Here is a 21225-nt window from a genome sequence, read left to right as displayed (position 1 = left end):
AGTGAAAAGGAGGTGAAGAAGCGTGTGCAGGCAGGATGGAACGGGTGGTTCATTGTGGTCCTGTCCAGCCATTGGGCAGATAGTATTGTTGATCTAAATGCCCTTATATGCTAAACAGGTTTGCTCTGCCAGGAAAGGTGTAAGCTACACCTTCCCTGGTCTATGGAGGGGCCATGGAGAAGCAATCCCGAACAGAAACAGGGCATCAGCAGGCTGGAGGACAGCTACACCCCAAAGACCGCAGAGAGACCACACCCCACGAGGGCAGAAGGGCATCCAGGGCCACACACCAGCGGGCACAGGGGCGCCCCCGCCAACCCGAATGGAGCCCACCCATGGCCGGAGGCGCCACCCCCCTGGAAGTGGAACCGGTCCGCCCCAAGCCACCCCAAGCCCGACCAACGACACAGGGCCGCCACAGCCGGGACAGAAGAGGCAAGGACCCACTACCCCATGGAGGCCCAGGCGGCAGAGAACACCCAGCGCCAGAAAAACAATATTTCATGGGAAAGAATGTGCGGCTGATGTGGTGTCCTTTTTAGGACAAGAGAGACTATTTCTCTATTTCTTTCTATTTTTACTCATATTATAATCTTTAGTGTGACAAAATATAATGAGATGTGTTATGAAACCTTTAGATTCCAGTAGATACAACCGAACTAGAAACCTTTATATGTGGAGAGCAGTCCTTAAACGGCCCTTCGGAAACATTTAAGTCAGTATTCTTTTTGTCCACGAGAGGCCGCCAGAGTAGCAGGGCTGGAAAAAAGCTTCTATGCTGTGACCATTATAGCAGACTCATCGGTTCTCCCCATCGCCATCGCCATCACCACGTGCCACCGGAAAAAGGCCACAATTGGCTCCAAATGGCCTGCAGCTTTTAGGGAATGAACATGAATAAAATATGAGATGTAACCCGACACCAAAACTCCACAGCCAATCACTATACTAGTTCCCCACATAAAGAGTATACAAGTTGATGTCTCGGCTTTGGAATCAACTTTTTGGACTCTACCTGGAACCTGACTCCGGTGCCTCATTTGGACTTTGAATAGAAACATTTCACTCGCTGAAAGGGGGCTCTCTGGACTTAGTCTCTGGGACTTCACTCTCAATTTTCGGTTTCTAATGGAAGAAACTTTAACCCGGACTTTAATTATATTATGAAGGAAAATTACTGCTAGTTTTCACAAAAACAACAACTTGCGACGGACTGAAAAAAGATGGTGTGGGCTCATCCACGGGCGGGCCTAGATGCCTAGACGCCCCATGTATCGCATCAGGCCGCCCGGATCTGACGTGCCGTCACTGACAATTGCAGAAACTAACGACAACCTGAAAAAAACCAACCTGAGAGTCAGGCGGGCTACTGGATGAGCAGGAGACGGCCGGAGAACAGAACTTGAGGGCTACGTCCACATGGAAGCCCCTGCTGATGAATAATCCCATGCTTTCCTGCAGGTGGTTAAGTACAGGTGTAGGTGGATTGCAGCTGTGCTCCAGAAGCTCCACCCACCTCAGGGGAATTGGACTCTGCAGCAGACAAACAGAGAGAGCAGTGCGGGGCCCAACCAACAGGGCGGCAGTAACAGAAAATGCATAAACACAAGGGAAGGGTATATGTCACAGCAGGGGGGCAATCCGTCTAGTTACACAGTTTTCAAGGAAGGGTGTGGAATGGATTTTCCAAGGAAGTTTATCAAGCCCAAAAACCTCAACACACCTTTTTTATCTTCTGGTCTTGGCATCTGGAGTATTGCTTTCACTTTTTCCTGGTCTGGTTCCACCAGCAGTGGTGAGCTTGTCTCCAAGGAATGGTACTTCAGTCCCACCAAAATGCCATTTAGCTTCATTTAGCTCCATCAGAAAACACAAGGGCATGAAATACCTCCACAGCCTGTGGTCCAGGTGCTATTGTATAGAATATAGAATATTAAAAATAGAATATAGAATCCAGTCCTGTGGCCTGCAAATACAGCACCAAGCGCTTCTTGAAAGAGCGCCACAAAGTGGACATTCCCGGTCCAATTAACAGCGTCAGGCGACTTCACACTCTCCATGACGTTGATCTAACTGGATGATTTGAAGTGGATTCCTCCTGGTACCATGTCGTGTTTCCGTGAAACATTAAGAACAACAACAGGATTGATCTCGAACTTCCTTTACTTAGCTTGTAACTAGCTTGTAACTAGCTTGCAACTAGCCAACAACATACATACGGGTACTTCCTGTCTTCAGCCGATGTGGTTGACACCGGTACGCCGTATCTAAGCACCATCTAGTGGTTCAAACGTGAATCACATGTATTGTGACAATTTCTATTTTTGATTTGGTTTTATTTCAATCTGTCGTCAGTGGTGAGCAGCGCCGGCCACTTTCAGGTATCCCTGCGCTAATCTGACTACGTAAAACTAGTCCACTTACCCACTCGTCGTTTTCGTGGGCCATTTTATCCACAAAAGCCTGGAATTCAGTGTAACTGTCAAAACTAAGCTCGTCGTCGTTTATGTCATGTTTAACCGAGTAAAAGTCCACGATGTCATTTGCAAGCCTCGCCGCGTAAGGATATGCAATGTCTGACTCCGGTTTGGACTTGGACTTTGCTAGGTGCTTGAGTGGAGGGAGTCGTGTAAACTACAGTCGGTGTTTATTTGCTTTTACAGGAGATGTTTGATGGTATTTTTCTAAATGTTTAATTCAACTAGTCTTTTAAACAGTAATTTCTGCCGCAAACGAGTTGTTTTCTGCTCTTTTTGGTTGATATTCCTTCTACTTTTGTCTCTCGCAGCCAAAAAAGACATGCCAACGTTTGATAACGGGTACCGACTGGAGTCTGTGCTCGGCAGGGGGGGCTTTGGTACCGTCTACTCGGGGGTCCGCATGACCGACAGCCTGCCCGTAAGAGATGGTTAATAATGATGATGATAATAATAATAATAATTGTTATTATTAATTATAATAATATTGTCTTAACACGTGGTCGTGCCTCGTCGAGCTGCACGCACATGGCAACAACACTTCCAGTTTGGACTTTATTTAGCCTTCTCTCTCAGTTTATACCATAAGAATGTCCAGGCACAGTTAACATACTACTTTTTTTTAGCTAATTAGCGCTGCTTATTGTGATACAAATGTTTCTACACGACTAATTCGTTAACGTTGAAGTTCGATATTGGGCTTTTATTCTGAAGGCCATGTAGTTTTCGGTTGTGCTTTATTGAAAGATAGTTTGTCTTGTTTTCCCAGAGAAGGCGCATGTCTTTTCCTTAGGTGCCCGTAAAGAATTATTTTTTTTGTTTAGCATGAATTTGACTTGATATGATTGAGGAATTGACTCATCTTTGCATATATAGATATAGATATAGATATAGAAATGGATGGATGGATGGATAGGAAGAGGCAGAGAGGGGCACACGAGGAGGCAAAAGGAAACAGGCAGAGCTTGAGGTCGGATGCACAGGAACGTGGACTTACTAGAAGTAGTTTAGGTATGGATGGATACGTTATTAAGAACTGGAAGGTGCATATTGTATGTAATGGCACTTTTTCACTTGTTGGCGAGGGTCAATGGTTGTTTTTTTATGGAAAATAGACACTCTTGGCTGAGTTTTTACGAAATTATTAATAAGAGTACACAGTATTTAAGCTGTTTTTACAGCTCGGGAAAAAATCTGATAATTTGCTATATTTTTCAAAATGAAGTGTGTTTTTTTAAACTTTTTGTCCACTTTAGCTTCTAATACAGGGACAAAGATGCGCTTTTGCCGTGCCCGAAAGTCAGGAGTTGAAGTCCAAATGCAATTCTTGTAGCCCTCATCCAAGAGTTGTGGATGGACATCAGGCCCCTGACTCTCAAATATACTGCACACTATTTCCACTCAGGAGGAACTACTCATATTATTTATTATTTTTAATAATAATGTATTGATTATTTTTCTCCAAAATCAAGAGTTCATTTGAGACAAAGTAGCCAATAAGATAGATAGATAGATGGATGGAGGGATAGATAGATAGATAGATACTTTTTCACTTGTTGGCGAGGGTCAATGGTTGTTTTTTTTTAGAAAATAAACACTCTTGGCAGAGTATTTACCAAATTTTTAATAAGAGTACACAGTATCTAAGCTGTTTTTACAGCTTGGGAAAAATATGATAAGAATTGTCTATATTTTTCAAAATAAAGTGTGTTTTTTTGTTTTACTTTTTGTCCACTTTAGCTTCCAATACAGGGACAAAGATGCGCTTTTGCTGTGACAGAAAGTCGGGAGTTTCTTGTTCAAACACAATTCTTGTAGCCCTCATCCAAGAGTTGTGGATGGACATCAGGCCCCTGACTCTCAAATATACTGCACACTATTTCCACTCAGGAGGAACTACTCATATTATTTATTATTTTTAAAAATAATATATATGGTGGCATGGCGGTCTAGTGGTTAGCGCGCAGACCTCACAGCTAGGAGACCAGGGTTCAATTCCACCCTCGGCCATCTCTGTGTGGAGTTTGCATGTTCTCCCCGTGCATGCGTGGGTTTTCTCCGGGTACTCTGGTTTCCTCCCACATTCCAAAAACATGCTAGGTTAATTGGAGACTCCAAATTGTCCATAGGTATGAATGTGAGTGTGAATGGTTGTTTGTCTATATGTGCCCTGTGATTGGCTGGCGACCAGTCCAGGGTGTACCCCGCCTCTCGCCCAAAAGACAGCTGGGATAGGCTCCATCACCCCCGCGACCCTCGTGAGGAAAAAGCGGTAGAAAATGAATGAATGAATGAATTAATATATATGGTGGCACGGCGGTCTAGTGGTTAGCGCGCAGACCTCACAGCTAGGAGACCAGGGTGTGAGGAAAAAAGCGGTAGAAAATGAATGAATGAATAATATATATATTATTTTTCTCCAAAGTCAAGAGTTCATTTGAGACAAAGTAGCCAATTAGATAGATAGATAGATAGAATTTGCTATATTTTTCAAAATGAGGTGTGTTTTTTTTTTTACTTTTTGTCCACTTTAGCTTCCAATACAGGGACAAAGATGCGCTTTTGCTGTGACAGAAAGTCAGGAGTTGATGCCCAAACACAATTCTTGTAGCCCTCATCCAAGAGTTGTGGATGGACATCAGGCCCCTGACTCTCAAATATACTGCACACTATTTCCACTCAGGAGGAACTACTCATATTATTTATTATTTTTAATAATAATCTGTTGATTATTTTTCTCCTAAGTCATGAGTTCATTTGAGACGAAGAAACCAATTAGATAGAGAGAGAGAGAGCAAGAGAGAGCGAGAGAGATGGATAAGATAGATAGACAGATAGATAGATAGATAGATAGATAGATAGATAGATAGATAGATAGATAGATAGTTTATTCATGTCCAAGAGAAATGTCATGTTGCTGTTCAACCAGGTGGCAGTGAAACATGTGTGCAGCAACAGAGTGACTGAGTGGGGCTCTTTGGTGAGTGGTGTACTTTTCCTTTCAAAGACACTTTTAAAGCCAATAAATTGGGGCCACAAAAAGCCTCCTAGCTTCTTGTAAAGCATAGCGGCTGCCATTGATGTCAGTATATGTCAACAGGGCGACGTCGCTGTTCCACTGGAGATCGTCTTGTTGAAGAAGGTGGGGGAGGCGTTTGGTGGCGTGGCTCGTCTCCTGGATTGGTGGGAGCGGGCGGACGGCTGGTTCCTAGTGATGGAGCGCCCTGAGTTGGTCCAGGACCTTTTTGACTACATCACAGACCGTGGCGCTCTGGATGAAGTGGCAGCGCGTGGCTTTTTCCGGCAGGTGCTGGAGGCGGTGCGCCACTGCTACACGTGCGGTGTAGTCCACAGCGACATCAAGGACGAGAACCTTCTGGTGGACCTGCGGACTGGACAGATCAAACTCATCGACTTTGGCTCTGCGGCGCTCTTCAAAGACGGCATTGACACTAACTTTGAGGGTGAGTTCCCATCAGAATCAGGGTGATCAGCAAAGTTCTTATTCAAGTAGAGTTCCCACAGTACCAGGAATTTGTACCAGTGAGCGGTGCTGGAGGCTCTGTGGTGACAACAGCTAATGTGCTCCTCTGTGTCCAGGTACAAGAGTATACAGTCCACCAGAATGGATCCGGCTCGGACAGTGCCATGGCCGCTCGGCCACCGTGTGGTCTCTGGGCGTGCTGCTTTACGACATGGTGTGCGGGGACGTCCCATTCCAACGGGATGAGGAGATCCTGAGAGCACAGCCCTGCTTCAATCGTAGTGTCTCGGCAGGTCAGACAAGCTCTCTTTAAAGGGCCAGTTCTTCCACTCTTAGCCACGTTAGCCATATTGGACTGAGCAGTACCACTGTAATATCTTACAATCAGTTCATTTCCTCTTCCGTGGTATGTGGACGTCATTTTAGTTGCAGTTATGCCAGTTTAAGTTGCGGACTTGCCGGCTTGTCATGTGATGGCGATGGTGAAGGTCGCGGTTTCCCCATTTCAGGGCCCCCGGAGCATTGTTTGTGTATGGGTGAAAGGCTGAACGCATCTTTTTTCACTTCCATATCCATTGCATCACTGTAGAAATCAGCCTGATTTGTACCAACCAGCCTGAGCTTTAAAATGTGGCGGAAACACAAACGACACAGGGCCACCGGAACCTGGTAGTTCCAGGAACTACATTTACCAGGAAACAAAGTTCCCCAGCCTGAAGTGGAAAAGGGGCTGATGATTGTGTCATCCACTCTTTTGAACGAAGCCTTCTCCTTTGGTTTGACAGAATGCCGGCAGCTGATTGGCTGGTGTCTCAGCCTGAACCCCCATGAGCGTCCAACCCTGGAGATCTTCCTCCATCCATGGGTGACATTTCACAACGGCAATGAGGAGGCCGGCGTCACAGCTGACCACTCGTCATCATCTCGGGAAGGCATGTGATTTGTCCGTCAAACAGCGGAGGAGCATCAGGTGGATGTTCTCAGGCTCTGGAGATGTGTGGAATGTTCCTAGAGAGCCAGAATGTCCCCAAAATGTTCCCAAAATGTTTCTCATTCACTTTATTTCACTATTTTTAATAATAATATATTTATTATTTTCATTCATTTTATCTCCAAAGTCAAGAGTTAATTTAAGTTGAACAAACCAATTAAATAGATAGATAGATAGACAGACAGACAGATAGTCTATTCGCTCTAGTTTATTCATGTCCAAGAGAAATGTCATGTTGCTGTTTAACCTTCATGTCTGATCCAGACAGATCCATCCCGTGATGACCTTACTGGGTGAGTTGGCGAAGATATGAAAGAAAGAAATGAAACTTGCAAAAGAGCCAACTCATGCCGTTAAACGCTGCAGCCACAATACATCCTCTCTCAAAGCTACCATTCCAAATGTCTATGCATAGTTGAACATATCTGGGCATCTGTGCTACCAGGTGGACCATGGATGGATGGGTGGATCATGACCAAATGTAGGGTTTTATTACTGGGCTGTAACATTGGCAGCATGTTGTACTGGTTCCACACCAGATGGAGGTGGGGTCTTGCAACTCACTCATTCTAACTCATTCTACTTTAGGTCCCTGGTGTTTTCCTTTGACTACATCACCCCTTGCTTACTCTGATAACATCATTGTTCAAACTTCTCTTCAATTTGGACTTCACACCATTCCTCTCTTGTCCCCTCTTCATTTGAACCCTTTGTCAGCGACATGGCCTTTTCACCCTGGCAAAGTGTTGGGATTCGCTCGCTCGGAGACCTGTATCTCGACGGAATGTTTTCGTCCTTTGAGCAGCTGACCCACAAACATCAGTTTTTCAGGTATCTGCAGGTCAGGGACTTTGTCAGCAAGCACATTTCCGATTTATTATTTCACTTGTTTTACTCTAAAAACTTTAATGTGGGACTTGATGATTGTCTGTAACTTGGTATCCTCACATTGATATGTCAATTTTAAGTCATATTTACATCACTAATGTATTGATTTTCCAACCTGATACCAGAAAGTAAAATGTACTTGGGTAATGGCAGTGAACCTGGCCACCTAGTGGGCATTCTGCGCATGCGTCAGGGGGTGGTTTGCCCTCAGACTTGCCAAGGCAAAGTTTGAGGCGCCATGTTTTCACGGGAAGACGGTGGAAGACGACATGGACGGTCGTTTAACTAGATAATTCATGGTGGAGCCATATGGGTAGGTCATATGCTTATCTGACTTTTCTCTCTCACCTTTCCTCGTCTGACTAAGTCAGTGTGAAAATGTGGAATACTCGACGTTAGCATTAGCTAACCTTTAGCCTGCCATCTAGCTAGCGAACTGCGAACTTTATGGACGTGTTTTCGGTTGCAGGACGGGATATTTTTATGTTTACTAAACCTGTAATGATCCATTCGTCATATGTGGTATTTGTTTGGAAGCAGCAGTGTGCTCCAAGCCATGGGAACCGCGTGTAGCTTAAATATTTGTTGAAGTATGCTATGACCTGAGTCTTGGGGATACAGTGGGGGGGGGGGGCGGGAGTTTTTATTTGTAATAAAAGTCATCCATTGACCAAAAAGTGGCAAGATAGGAACTGAATTGCTGAACTGCAGCAAAAAGCACAGGTTATTCAAGTCCTGAAAATATATCAATACCAACTTAAACCTGTCTGGAAGGATGAGTGATTTTGGAGCAAGGTTAGTTTACCGCATCTGTGGTCATTTTCATGTCCAAAATATTTTACGGGAACTTTGTGTCATCAGTCTTCAAATATATCCAAATAAACGTCTATAACACATGATATTGTAATGATTTTGTCACTGCAATGTTGTTTATTCCAGACATGAACAGCAAGTTAGTGCAGTCAAAGAGTCTAAGAAGCAGAGGAGAGCAGCAGCTTGCACCAACTAGGCCGCCGGACTGTGAAGGTAACATTGCAATAATACCTATATTGTCATTTCAATCTGTAAATGGCAGCTTTCCCTTTAGAGTTGGAATTATTGATTTAAAATAGTTGGATAATGGATTTCCTCAACAATGTCTCCATCCTTTTCACAGAATATTGACTCTCAAGAATTTGGTCTCAACATCTTACACAAGGTAAGATCACAGCACAGCTGATGAATGACACCAATATGCTTTAGTCATTCATTCATTTTCTACCGCTTATCCTCACCAGGGTCACAGGTATGCTGGAGCCTATCCCAGCTGTCCTAGGGGAGAGGCGGGGTCCACCCTGGACTGGTGGCCAGCCAATCCCAGGGCACATATAGACCAACAACCATTCCCACCCACATTCATACCTATGGACAATTTGTAGTGGCCAATGAAGCTAACATGTTTTTGGAATGGGGGTAGGGGGGAGCCACGCAGACTACTACAGGCGGAGATGCAGCGGAGAATCGAATCCAGGTACCTCACCATATTTCTCAGGTACGTCAACATGAGACGGAGGTGTTGAGGGGGTCATCAGAAGTAAACGACGAGGAGTTGACATACTGCTGACAACGTTTTTATTTCAATAATTGTTTATATTTCATATTGTTGTTGCCACTGGATTAACCAGCATGCCTTGCAGGCATTTGGAAATGTTCAGCAGTACATGACGCGTGTTGAAAGATTTCACTGTTATATGTGAAAGTTACAATTGGGAACATTTTATTGTGTATTTTACTTGTCATTATTTGCATAGTTATGAATGTAAAAAACATCTACAATGATTTATAATGTTTTGTATGGTATTTCTAACCTGTGCTGGGAAATGCAGTAAAGGTGTTCTGGTCTGAAAGAATGTTTTCATTTCATATTTGTAGATGTGTTCAGATCATTTCATTGAATTCCAAGAAGGCCATGTTAAAAAAATACAACACAATCATATTAGAAAAGTGCTTAAATCTCATGTAAATATGACTTATATATGGCGCCAAATGAAGTTAGGGAAAACTAGTTAAACAATCCTGAAAAGCGAGTATATTTTATACAACGGTAGTTCTGAGTCAAATGTACTATCAAAGAGAGTACCTTTTGTCTCTAAGACACAGGGAAAGTTTCATTCCAACAATCACGTGATCTCTGTTCTCACCTTTATTTTCATGTTTGTTTCCTCTCAATTCCTCCTCCTCCCTCCACCAGAATCAGAAGCTCTGCCTGCCGTCATCATCCCTCCCACCCCCTTCCTGGGTGAGGTCAAGGAGCAGCCCCGTCGGAGACACGGTTCCATAGGTGGAAGCACAGACGGATGCCATCTTTCATACCTGTCAGCACACCTGAGGTGACTTACCTGGAGCTGGTTTCCGGCTGTTACTGGTGGACTGCTACCTTGAATGACTTATGCCAAAGACACCAGACACATTACGCTTGTGTTCGCTTTGGTTACTTCACCTAAGAGCACTCAGACGGCAGCCATTTTGTACCGTAAAATGCTTAGTTGTATGCTATTTGCTGTTTTAGTTGATTTGATCTAAATGCTCTCGCCAGTCACCATAACACTTTTATGTTGGAAAGTTGTCAAATGACCTTGTCGGTTTGGCGCACTCTGGCATCCACAAAAACTGCTCTTCTGGGCACTTATTGAATGTTGAAGAATGTTGTTCTTCGATAAATGGGAATAGACACCTTAACGACATTATAATGTTAACACGGACTTGTAGCTGTCAAAACGAGAACGCCAAGCAGTGGAGTGACTTCCTACATGGCGTCTCTGGGGTAACACTAGTGGTGTGTCGGTCATGAACGGACGGTTTTTGGGAAGGGAATGAACGAGGCCTATAAACCTGAACCTCCCTGGTTGATCCCTTGTGCTAGCGATAATTCAACAAGTAATGGTATTGACTTTAACTAGTCAAGATATAGCATGGGTTCTAGACACGTTGTGGAATGCCCTGCCTGTTAATATTAGAGCTGCTACCTCAGTAGAAATGTTCAAGTCCCGACTTAAGTCTTACTTCTACACTACCTCGTGGAGGCACTGCAGCAGAGGGATGGTGATCATCTCAAGACCCACGGCGACCCACCTCTCCTGATGGCATTACATCTTGGACCTGGACTATTATACTCTGTTATATTTAACTGTCACATGTTCCCCTCTCCACATCCATTGCAGCCTGGTCATCCTGGAAGGGATCCCCCCCATCTGCGGACTCTTCTCAAGGTTTCTTTTTCCCTGATGAGGGTTCAGATCAGGAGATGTGGTCTATGGTCTATCATCTACTGTTGCCTGCTTGTTAAGCCCTTTGAGATGAATGATTCTCCTAAGTGAGCAACACAAACAATACGACTAGCAGGGCTGGTCCTTCTTGCAGATGGAAGTTCATATTCTAGTTCTTGCCATGTGTTGACATATCGAATGTAATTATGCCCTATTTTTATTCTCACCCATTATTTTCCATAACATGGTTCCTTGTGTCGTCCAGGTGTCGGCCTCTATAGCTGATATTGCCCCCCCCCCCCACCCAACCAAATACTGCTTGGTAAGCCTTTCATATGTTGGATTGGACGTTATTTGGAGACTTTATAGATGTGGACATAAAGTAAAGGTTGATGATGTTTCAGGTGGTAGAGGATGTCAATATTGGACGCTGGATGACTACTCTGGGGGGAGAGGGGTGTAATAGTGTCATTTGTGAGGGCATCACAGCATCCTTTATGATGGGATGGCTGCTCTTAGCAATCTATGACGTATTCTACCTTCAATATGAGGAGGCAGCTGCTACTCTGGGATGGATTCATTTTCTTGTCATTACATTGATTGATTGATTTATTTGTCCAAACTCAAACCTGAATAGGCTGTACGGTGGATGATTGCTTCTCTGCCATCTCTGTGGAGTTTGCATGTTCTCCCCATGCATGCATGGGTTCCTCCCCCATTCCAAAAACATGCTAGCTTCATTGGCCACTCCAAATTGTCCATAGGTATGAATGTGGGTGGGAACGGTTGTTTGTCTACATGTGCCCTGGGATTGGCTGGCCACCAGTCCCGGGTGAGGATAAGCGGTAGAAAATGAATGAAACCTGAATTATCCGACCATTCTTTGGCATTTTAATAGGGATGGTTTTTAACATGATGGAGTTTTGAACATAAGGTGCTGTTTGTTAGTCGCCAGTATTGACGGACATAAACGTCTCAGACTCTGTCATCACAGATCTCCCTGCTAATTATGAGCAGCAGAACAGGGGGGCTCAGGTCGGGTAACAAAACGATTCGAGCCAAAGCACAAAGCATTCCAGGAAGAATCCAACACTTATTGAGTAATTGTACTGCTTGCTGTTCCTGTCTTATCCTAGAACTATTTTGTCCCGTCACACCGCCTCTAAGCTTCAACTTTTGCTACAGATGGAACAGTTCCAAGATCTAGTTTTCCTTTCAGTCTCTAATCCTAGACTATTCAGATTTCAGGATGGTAGACCACCCCACGGAAGCGTGTCCAAGAAGACTGGTATGATGGTCCAGAAGAACCTGGTTGACTTTGAATGGGACTTGAGAAAGGTCAGTGAGATCTGGTCTCTCAACTCCATATGTGGTTGTGACTGACATTGGCACATGAAACCATAAAAGACTTGATATGATCTGCTTTATCAGCACGTCATGTAATCTTGGCAAGCCAGAGATGGAAGGCCAGCAACGTGATGATCATCTCTCCATGACTGGATCATCTGTGCTTTGAATCAGGTAGAACACGAGCCTCACGGGACTCTTAGGTCAAGAACAAGCCAACCTCACAGAAGCGCACTACTTTACCCAGAGCCTACGTCACCCGGCTCTTAAGGTCTTGGTTTCCCCAAAGTTGCCATTGATGCATCTTGAAGTCCGACATGTTCTTACTTCATGTTCTTACTGGGGTGCTGTATATTTCCATACATGGCAGTACATTGATGTTCTGGGTATATACTATATACATACTATACACCAGGGGTGCTCACACTTTTTCAGCATGCGAGCTACTTTTAAAATGACCGAGTCAAAATGATCTACCCACTACAAAAATGCAAAACATCTACGTATTTATTTTCAAATGTATTGAGGATTATTTGTACGTATGTTGATGTACCTTACATAACCAAATGAGCCAATATTGCAAAACACACATAATTAACTATTAACATTTTTTGTAATTACCTGAGTTTACTTTGATGACTTGCACTGAATTGAATCAGCCAGGCATGCATAGTCCGGACAGTAGCTGCTGATAGCCAGGTTAGCCAGGCAAACGCACTTCGAAAAAGACATTGTGAAAAAAAAAAGTCCACCTCCCATTCCGTATGGAAGTGATATGTTTTTGCCTTTTTACTTGGTCCAGCCACTTCACTCATTTTAGTGACCATAAACTTTAGCGAGGGCTTAAAATCTGACGCAATTCGCCGACTAGCTTAGCACTTTGCATCGTTGTTTACGCATGAGCGGTGACCTAAAGGTCAAAATTCAGTTGTCATCTGACTGGTTGTCCTGTATGTCAATCAAGTAACGGGGATGGATGATAGGCTGACATCGTAAGTTCTGCTGCACTTAGAGACGTTGTTTGATTTGATTGGTCACCCGAAGGGCAACATTCAGTTGTCATCTGAATGGCTGCCCTGTATATCAATCAAGTGACGGCATTGATGCGAGGATGATATTTTTTTAATGTCACGCCGCGATCGACCAGTACCACCTCCGCGATCGACTTAATGTGCACCCCTGTTATACACGAATGTGGCAGGTTGAGCGCTGTTGTGCTTCTACCTTAATTGGCATCAGCTGTTTGGGTTTGATTGTGAGGCGGTGCCAGTGTGATTTATGGGTCTCGATGTCACCGGGGCGCTCATTGTTTCTTGCCGTTCACCTGTTGAGGCTGTGTTGGCGTGCTCCGGTGGTGCGCTCTGGTCTGTCGTGCCATCGGCAGCATATGAAAGGTAGGCATGAAATCACTGGACTTGTACCGGTGACGGTGCATCATGATGTGACCGCAGCTGTGATTTTTTTGGATTTGCAGCGGGGTTGGCTGTTGGCAACCGGGCATGTGTTTTGGAGGGCTTGCAGGAAGTGCATTGTCGGCCTCTTCCTCGTGAGGCTAATATTGCGTTGGATGAGAGTTAAGCTCCCTTCGCTCCGGTAAGCTTCTGATGCTTTGTTCATCTCTTTGCTCTGCTAGCCGAGGTTAACATTCGCCCAGCTTTCTGTCTGTGGTAGCTGTCAAAGCCACAGGTTGTGGCTCCCCTCTCCCCCTACGCTCGGCGTGTCTCGGGCCTGCACTGCATGCAGGGGATGTGCGTTGCCAGCTGGGCCTCCCAAGTACGGCTATTGAAAAGCCTCCAACACCGTTGCGGCCGCTCCGTCTCCCATGCTACTGCCACGCTAAGGTTCCTGGTTTGAACTGGTTCAAGCACACCCTCCTATGCGCCCATACCCCTGGGCTTTTTGCCCCACCACGTTTACTTTCTTTTGGGTTAATTAATTTCCTGTTTCTTGTTCTGTGGTTTAATTGTGTATAAGTTCTTGTTTATTGTTTCCTTTTTTTTAGTTGGTTTTTGATTCCTCAGTGGTTGGGAATGAATACAATCCCTGGCCCCGCCCACAACTGAGTTTTGTTTGGGTTGCTTTTCATAAATTTTTCTACAATATTGGTTTGATTAATTTGGTTTATGCTACTTGGTGTGTTTTGGTGTGTCTTTGTGTAGGTAAATGTTTTATTTTAACCGGATCCTACCTGCCTGAGTGTCCCGCCACAAGCGGTGTTCATTTTCTTTTCCTTTTTCTTTTTTTTAGGACAGGAGCTGGTGCAGTGCGCGACGGACTTCCCCGGGTGGTGGCTTCCCCCTTGCACTTTGTTAGGTTGGTGTGGCACATTGTGGTTTGGTTTGTAGTGATTTTCTTTGGTTTGAATTACTCCTGTTTTTAGTCTGGTCGCTGTGCTTAGCATCCTTGTTCCTACCTTTTTTAAAAATTTGTTTTGGGGTACTTGACCGCATCAATTTTGTGGCCTATTTGGCACTCCGGCTGTTTTGACCTTTGTATATTTTTTTAACTGAGTAATTTTAACCAATAAATTTATTAATACTTTAGTAAGTCCGTCTCTCCTCCTCTGTATATTGGTGTGACAAACTTGTGACCTTGAGTGTGCTATATTTCCTGGGGTGTAATTCCCCAGGTGGCGTTGTCGGACGACTTCCTTTTGTACCCCTCCATCAGCTCGCCACACATACTATATACTATATAACTGCTTTTGGATATTTGAAGTTGGAAAAACAGCAGCATGCCTCCAGTTTTCTTCAGACATTTAGCAATTGATGAATATTTGATTGATTTCAGTTTTCCAACTGTTTTACTGACGCATGGTTGCAAACAGCAGAGTACATTTAGATACGGTAAGCAACGAGTTGATCACGTACTGTATTTGCCGTGTTAGGAGTTGCTCCAGTATTCAGCCCAATTGTTTGGTCTGAGCTAAAGATCAATATGTACGATGAGACGCTACGTAAAAGAATGGTATGGAAACACTTTGCTTGTTTTCATGTCTGGGAAGGTCTTCCATGCATTTGAAGAATTCATTTGGTTTTCTAGTATTCTTATTGTATGTTACAGTAGCAGTATTCATGCTGACCCTGCCCGTTTAAATAAACGTGTGATTTATATGAGTACATTGTTTATTGAATATTTAGCATAGGTTTCAGCACTTTGTCACCCATTATGCTAACTAATTGCATGGACTGTTATTCTACCGTGTATTATACGTATACAGTACACAGTGCAAATGGCATGTAACCCAGATTGTTACTGTAAATTCAGATAAATGTGCTTTATTTTTACGGTAGTAGGCTGTAAAATCCAACAGTATGAATACTGTGAAATTCCAGTATATTGTATTGTGTATATATACTGGCGTCTCTGCTGCCAGTACTTTATGTAAATCAATAAAATACATAAATGTACTGTGTTCCAGGAAATGGTAATAAAGTGATATTACAGTATGTAGTGTAAAATAATACACTATAAATAATAAGTGTAAAATAATGGTGCAGCCGGCGGTTTACCATTATTTTGTACGAAATGATTTTTCCTTATAATATGATTTTATTATGAGATGTCCTACTTTTTCCCCGTTAGAGTATGATTATTTTCCACTTAATGTGGAATTTATTGTAAATGTTTAGCTGTTTTTCCCCCATTTCTATTTTAATTCCCCAACTAAACTTGTTGCAAATGTTGTGGTAAATATGGTTTTATTCCATCATGTTTTGTAACTGGTCTAGAAGAGAGAGAACAGATTGAATACATACGGATGTACGCGTCCTCCATGTCTGGTCTGTTCATGCGTCTTTACGGTAAACTGGCCTTCTCTGAAGTCAAATACTTTAGCCAGTAGTCGTGCATGAGCGGTCCAGGATGATGTCATAGATGACAGGCGACAGATGAGGATGAAGGATGAACCATGGCCGCTCATGGAGAGTGACAACACGCGGCGTGCCAGGAAGAACTGAAGGAGTGTCCCACGCTGATATTGATATCGATATTTCCAGCTTGATGGTCGGCTTTACTCCACTTTAGGTCAGTACTTTGTCCTCCCTGGCTGGAATCCTTTCAGGTTCAGTACAATAGGTACTCTTCATTCTTAATGCTGAATGAAAAGCCATGTTGGCTTAGGAAAGATTTAGTAAAAGTTATTATTATTATCAAACACTCGTGTTTAGGGGCGTCCAGACTGGGAAACTGAAAAATCTCTTTTAAAAAAAAATTGATTTAAAAAATATATTTTTTAAATTTTATTTTGGAAGAAAGCTAAAAAAAACAAAGGAAAAAATGTCTCCAAGAGGATGAGTTATAAAGCATAAAATCCAAATATTAAAAGAATAAAGGCAAACTTCATGATAAGCGGTAGAAAATGAATGAGTGAATTTTATTGGCAATAGAGTTGAACTATTGAACGCCAACCTGTAACACAAACCAACTAAAGCTCGAACCCATGCAAAACAGCATGCATGTATTTTAATCCGGTCTGTAAAACGGTTGAAAGCCACACGGGTGAAACCTCCCAAGGAGACCAGAAGTTCAGCGTCTACCCTTGGAGTAAACGGACCGGTACGCCTTGTCCACCTTCGGACAGTGGAGCTTAGTGTGGGCTTTCGGTCCTGTAGCGCCGCACAGAGGGCACACGTACTGCCACAGGACAGGACACAGGACATCTCCCGAGAGGTCCTTCAGCCAATGAGACTTGTAGACCACCTCGGGCTCCCCGTTACGTTTGCAGAAACGGCACAGCATGTGCGCGGGTGCAGGCTCGGGTGTCTTCGGCTGCTTCTGCTCTTGCCCTGCTTTCAGCACTCCTTCTGCGGGAACATCCAGCAGATCGCCACCTGGTGCATGAATGTGGAACTGCCTTGTGCATCGGGTTGGATCATCTGCTACACAGTTCACCTGACGGTCGTTTTTTTCCAGGAGAGCGTCCAGTTCCGAAGGAATCATCTGCTCTGGAGGATCCGGAGTTGTCGGGTTCCGACTCACGATCCTTCGAACTGCGTCCGACAAGCCAAAGTAGTCCCGCCAGGGCTGGAACCTTGCACCGCCCGGTTCCATGCGGGACTTGGTCCTTCACTGTAAGTTGGTATGGAAGTGTTTGTTTAGTAGGACAACGTGCACCGTCTCAACTTTTTAACTTGTTGTAGCAACAAACCTTTAAAAAATGAATAAAAAGTCTGGACTTGTTCTTCTGCAGCTTCTTCTTCTCGTCGTCTTTTGCTGTAATGGTCTAATTGCTAGCATGACAATTAAACAGCATACCGCCACCTACTGTACCAGGTGCATACCGCCACCTACTGTACCGGAGTATATCAATGGGCAATTGACTTCTTTTACATTCAGATGAGTAGGAGAGAAATCTAATAATAGTACTACTACTAATAATGGTAATAAATATTCTATAATCATAATAGTGGTATTAATTATTTTAATAATCTATATTCTGCTGCACGGCGGTTCGCGCGCAGACTTCACAGCTAGGAGACCCGAGTTCAATCCCACCCTCGGCCATCTCTGTGTGGAGTTTGCATGTTCTCCCCGTGTATGTGTGGCTTTCCTCCCCATTCCAAAAAAATGCCTGGTTAATTGGCCACTCCAAATTGTCCATAGGTATGAATGTGGGTGGGAATGGTTGTTTGTCTATATGTGCCCTGTGATTGGCTGGCCACCAGTCCAGGGTGGACAGCTGGGATAGGCTCCAGTACCCCCTGCAACCCTGGTGAGGATAAGCGGTAGAAAATGAATGAATGAATGTATATTCTTGTCTACAGTCCTGTGTCCTTTAAATACACGATCACCCCCTCTGTATATCTCCAACGCCCTCCCCAAGTGACCCTAGTGTCCCTAGTGCAGGGGTGGGCAAACTTTTTGATTCGTGGGCCACAATGAGTTCTAAATTTTGACAGAGGGGCCAGACCAGGAGCAGATGGATGGAGTGTTTTGGTAACCCCACCTCACAGGAGAAAAAAAATATATATCATGGGATATGGAGAAAACATGTGCTTTAATTTCAAATGAAAATGAACAAAAGCATTACAACAAAAGATCTGTCTTTAAAGCCCCACAGTATTTAGCTATTTATTGAAATGAGTCTTAAAACACTGAAAAAAAATATTTTTTTTGTTACTAACAATTTCTATTTTAAAGCACTGCAAGTTCTGTTACCTTCTGGATATCATCATCACTCTCCTCCTGACTGTATTTATTTCAAAAACAGTAAGAGATTCAGATGTACTTATCCTGCTCCTTCTATTCAGTTTGTGTCTCCAGTGCCAAAAGTCAACAACGATCAGCGCAAGGACGGAACATTGATAACGCGCCACTGCGGAGCGCGTTATATTTGATCTGGTGCACATTGTTTGTTTTGAGAACGTGCGTTCATTTGTGCACCACTTATGTGCGCTCCTTAACAGAAATGACATGTAACATATAAGGCTTACTGAACTAATTATTTTCCAAAGCATTTTTTACATAATACAAAGGAGAAACTTTTACTTTCAGTGGGAACAGTGCTGTTGGTCCCCCTTTTTAGCCAGCGCATCAAAGTCTGGAGTGAGTTTAGTTGTAGCAATTCTCAGGATGGATCTGAGGTGTTGGTCTGTTAATTGGGATCTGTGGCTGGCCTTGTTGATGTTCATGATGCTGAACGTCTGTTCACACTCGTAGGTCGAGCCGAACAACGCCAGCATCTTCTGCGCTGTCCTCCGGAGATTTGGAAATGCGGCTTCATTGAGTGAAGCATAAAAGTCATTCAGTTTCAGAGAGTTGAACTTCTCTTTTAAGACTGGGTCGGACTGAAGGTCGATCAGTTCGAGCTGCAGCTCCTCTGGAGCTGTTTCGGGGTCTTGTGACAGGGGACAGGCCACCAACTGAAGTGACAATTTTTTCAAAATCAGAAAACCGACGGCAGAATTCTCCGTGCAGTGCATCTAGTGACTCGCTGTATTTCTTCACTTTTGCGCCGGCCTCTTTCAGCGTGGCTAGTGTGGGAAAATGTGTGAACGACTTATTTAAAATTTGCCTGGAGAATAAAACCAGCTTGGATTTGAAGGCTTTCATGTTTGTGTACATGTCCTGCACAAACTGATCCTTCCCCTGTAGTTTCATGTTGAGTTCATTCATGTGTGAAAATACGTCCGCAGCAAACGCAAAGTCACACAGCCAGCTCTTGTTGCTCAGCTCAGGAAATTCGTCAGCCTTTCCCTGTAACTCCAAAAATACACCAATCTCCTCTTTGAGCTCCCACACTCGTTGAAACACTTTGCCCAAACTTAACCAGCGGACTCGGGAGTGATAAAGCAGGTCCTGGTGATCCACATCAGTTTCCTCCAGAAACGTAATGAACTGACGGTGCTGAAGTCCCCTTGCGCGAATAAAGTTGACAAGTTTCACGACAGGATTCACAACATGATTCAGCTGTAATACCGATTTACTTAGAGATTCCTGGTGGATGATGCAGTGGAGAAAAATAACATCCTGGTCAGGATTTTCATCTTTGACTTTATTCTGGATTCTCCTCAGCAGGCCAACGTTTTTCCCTGTTAAATTCAGAGATCCATCTGTGGTGACGTTGATAAGTTTACTCCAAGCGAGCTTCATATTTTCGATGACAGCAGACACCCGGTCATACAAGTCTTCTCCCCGTGTTTGTCCTTTCAGAGACTCCATTGTCAAAAACTCCTCCGTTATTTCAAAAGTGTCATTAATCCCTCGGATAAAAATGAGGAGCTGAGCAGTGTCTTTGACATCGTTGCTTTCATCCAGTGCTAATGAATATGACGTGAATGACTCCGCCTTTTTATTTAAGTTGCTGGTGATATCTTCATCTATTAGTTCCACACGGCGAGTCACTGTCCTGCGCGATAAACTGATTTTTTCAAATTTGTCTTTGCTCTCTGGGCACAAGACACTTGCTGTCTCCACCATACATTCTTTTAAAAACTCGCCTTCAGACAGAGGCTTGCTGGCCTTTGCCAGTTTGAATGAAAGCATAAAACTGGCCTTGGTACTTGACTCCTGAATGGCAGTTTGGCGGTGAAAAAAGTTTTGTTGAGCCTGTAAATTAGCCGCCAACTTCTGAGCTGTAGCTTCCCGTTCTTTCGTTGATAGCTTGCTAGCATAGTTAGCATGCTTTGTAGTAAAGTGACGGCTAATATTATATTCTTTAAAAACCGCCACAGTTTCCTGACATATCAGGCATACAGCAGACGATCGGTGTTCAGTGAAAAAATATTTAGTTGTCCACTCCTTATTGAACACTCAACATTCTCTGTCCACTTTCCTTTTCTTAGGTCCGCTCATCTTTACAGAAGGACTGAGGCAGGGGTGGGCAAACATTTTGATGGGCGGCCGCATTGATTTAACAAAATTGACGAGGGGGCCACACTCGATATTTTACACGTAACAGTCCAGCTGGAATTATTGTATCTGTAAAAGTGTTATGCAATCTGCTATATGTGCACTTTGAGATCATTTATTTGATGTAAAGTGCGTTATAAATTTATAATAATAAGAATACATTTATTATTTAATATTATTATTATTATTATTATTTTTATGTGCTTGTGTCCCTTTTTTCACTTTGTAAACAACAGACCGCATCAAATAACGAAATTGATAAAACCGCCAAACCATGAAAATGTCGGCTTAAGCCATGATGCCAGCTTGTATGTTGACTTTAAATGAAATACTTTGGAAAGAATGGGCGGGCCGTATTCAAACACTTGGCGGGCCGGATGTGACCCCCGGGCCGTAGTTTGCCCACCCCTGCCCTAGTGTACTCTCCATGCTCCACTCCTT

The 21225-nt window shown here is 43.7% G+C and overlaps 2 protein-coding genes across 12 annotated transcripts; one reads left to right on the top strand and one right to left on the bottom strand.

Moving 5' to 3' along the window:
• Positions 1-1806: 1806 nt before the first annotated feature.
• LOC131137435 (serine/threonine-protein kinase pim-3-like) lies at positions 1807-14979 on the top strand. Of its 11 annotated transcripts, none has more exons than XM_058085420.1 (13): positions 1807-1817; positions 2789-2898; positions 5407-5457; positions 5578-5941; positions 6078-6254; positions 6747-8153; positions 8780-8866; positions 8997-9038; positions 9118-9371; positions 10071-10209; positions 12327-12423; positions 12517-12606; positions 14680-14979. In XM_058085420.1, exons 2-6 carry the CDS (start codon positions 2800-2802, stop codon positions 6899-6901), a joined length of 846 nt encoding a protein of 281 aa, XP_057941403.1. In that variant the 5' UTR covers positions 1807-1817; positions 2789-2799; the 3' UTR covers positions 6902-8153; positions 8780-8866; positions 8997-9038; positions 9118-9371; positions 10071-10209; positions 12327-12423; positions 12517-12606; positions 14680-14979. The 11 variants fall into 11 exon arrangements, 8 of the variants coding, with proteins under 8 accessions (XP_057941403.1, XP_057941402.1, XP_057941400.1 ...); XM_058085419.1 differs by lacking the exon at positions 1807-1817 and adding an exon at positions 2228-2381; XM_058085417.1 differs by lacking the exon at positions 1807-1817 and adding an exon at positions 2539-2676 and having other exon boundaries at positions 9297-9350.
• A 1827-nt stretch (positions 14980-16806) lies between these two features.
• LOC131137441 (nanos homolog 3-like) lies at positions 16807-17681 on the bottom strand. Its single transcript, XM_058085429.1, has 2 exons — positions 17582-17681; positions 16807-17502 (listed from the first exon to the last, which is right to left on the bottom strand). The coding sequence occupies exon 2, from the start codon at positions 17482-17484 to the stop codon at positions 16960-16962; it is 525 nt and encodes a 174-aa protein (XP_057941412.1). The 5' UTR covers positions 17485-17502; positions 17582-17681; the 3' UTR covers positions 16807-16959.
• Positions 17682-21225: the final 3544 nt, after the last annotated feature.

This window comes from Doryrhamphus excisus, chromosome 10 (assembly GCF_030265055.1).
Source record: "Doryrhamphus excisus isolate RoL2022-K1 chromosome 10, RoL_Dexc_1.0, whole genome shotgun sequence".
Lineage (NCBI taxonomy): Eukaryota > Metazoa > Chordata > Actinopteri > Syngnathiformes > Syngnathidae > Doryrhamphus > Doryrhamphus excisus.
The sequence above is the reverse complement of the archived record's forward strand: the minus strand, read 5'-3'. Positions and strand labels throughout refer to the sequence as shown.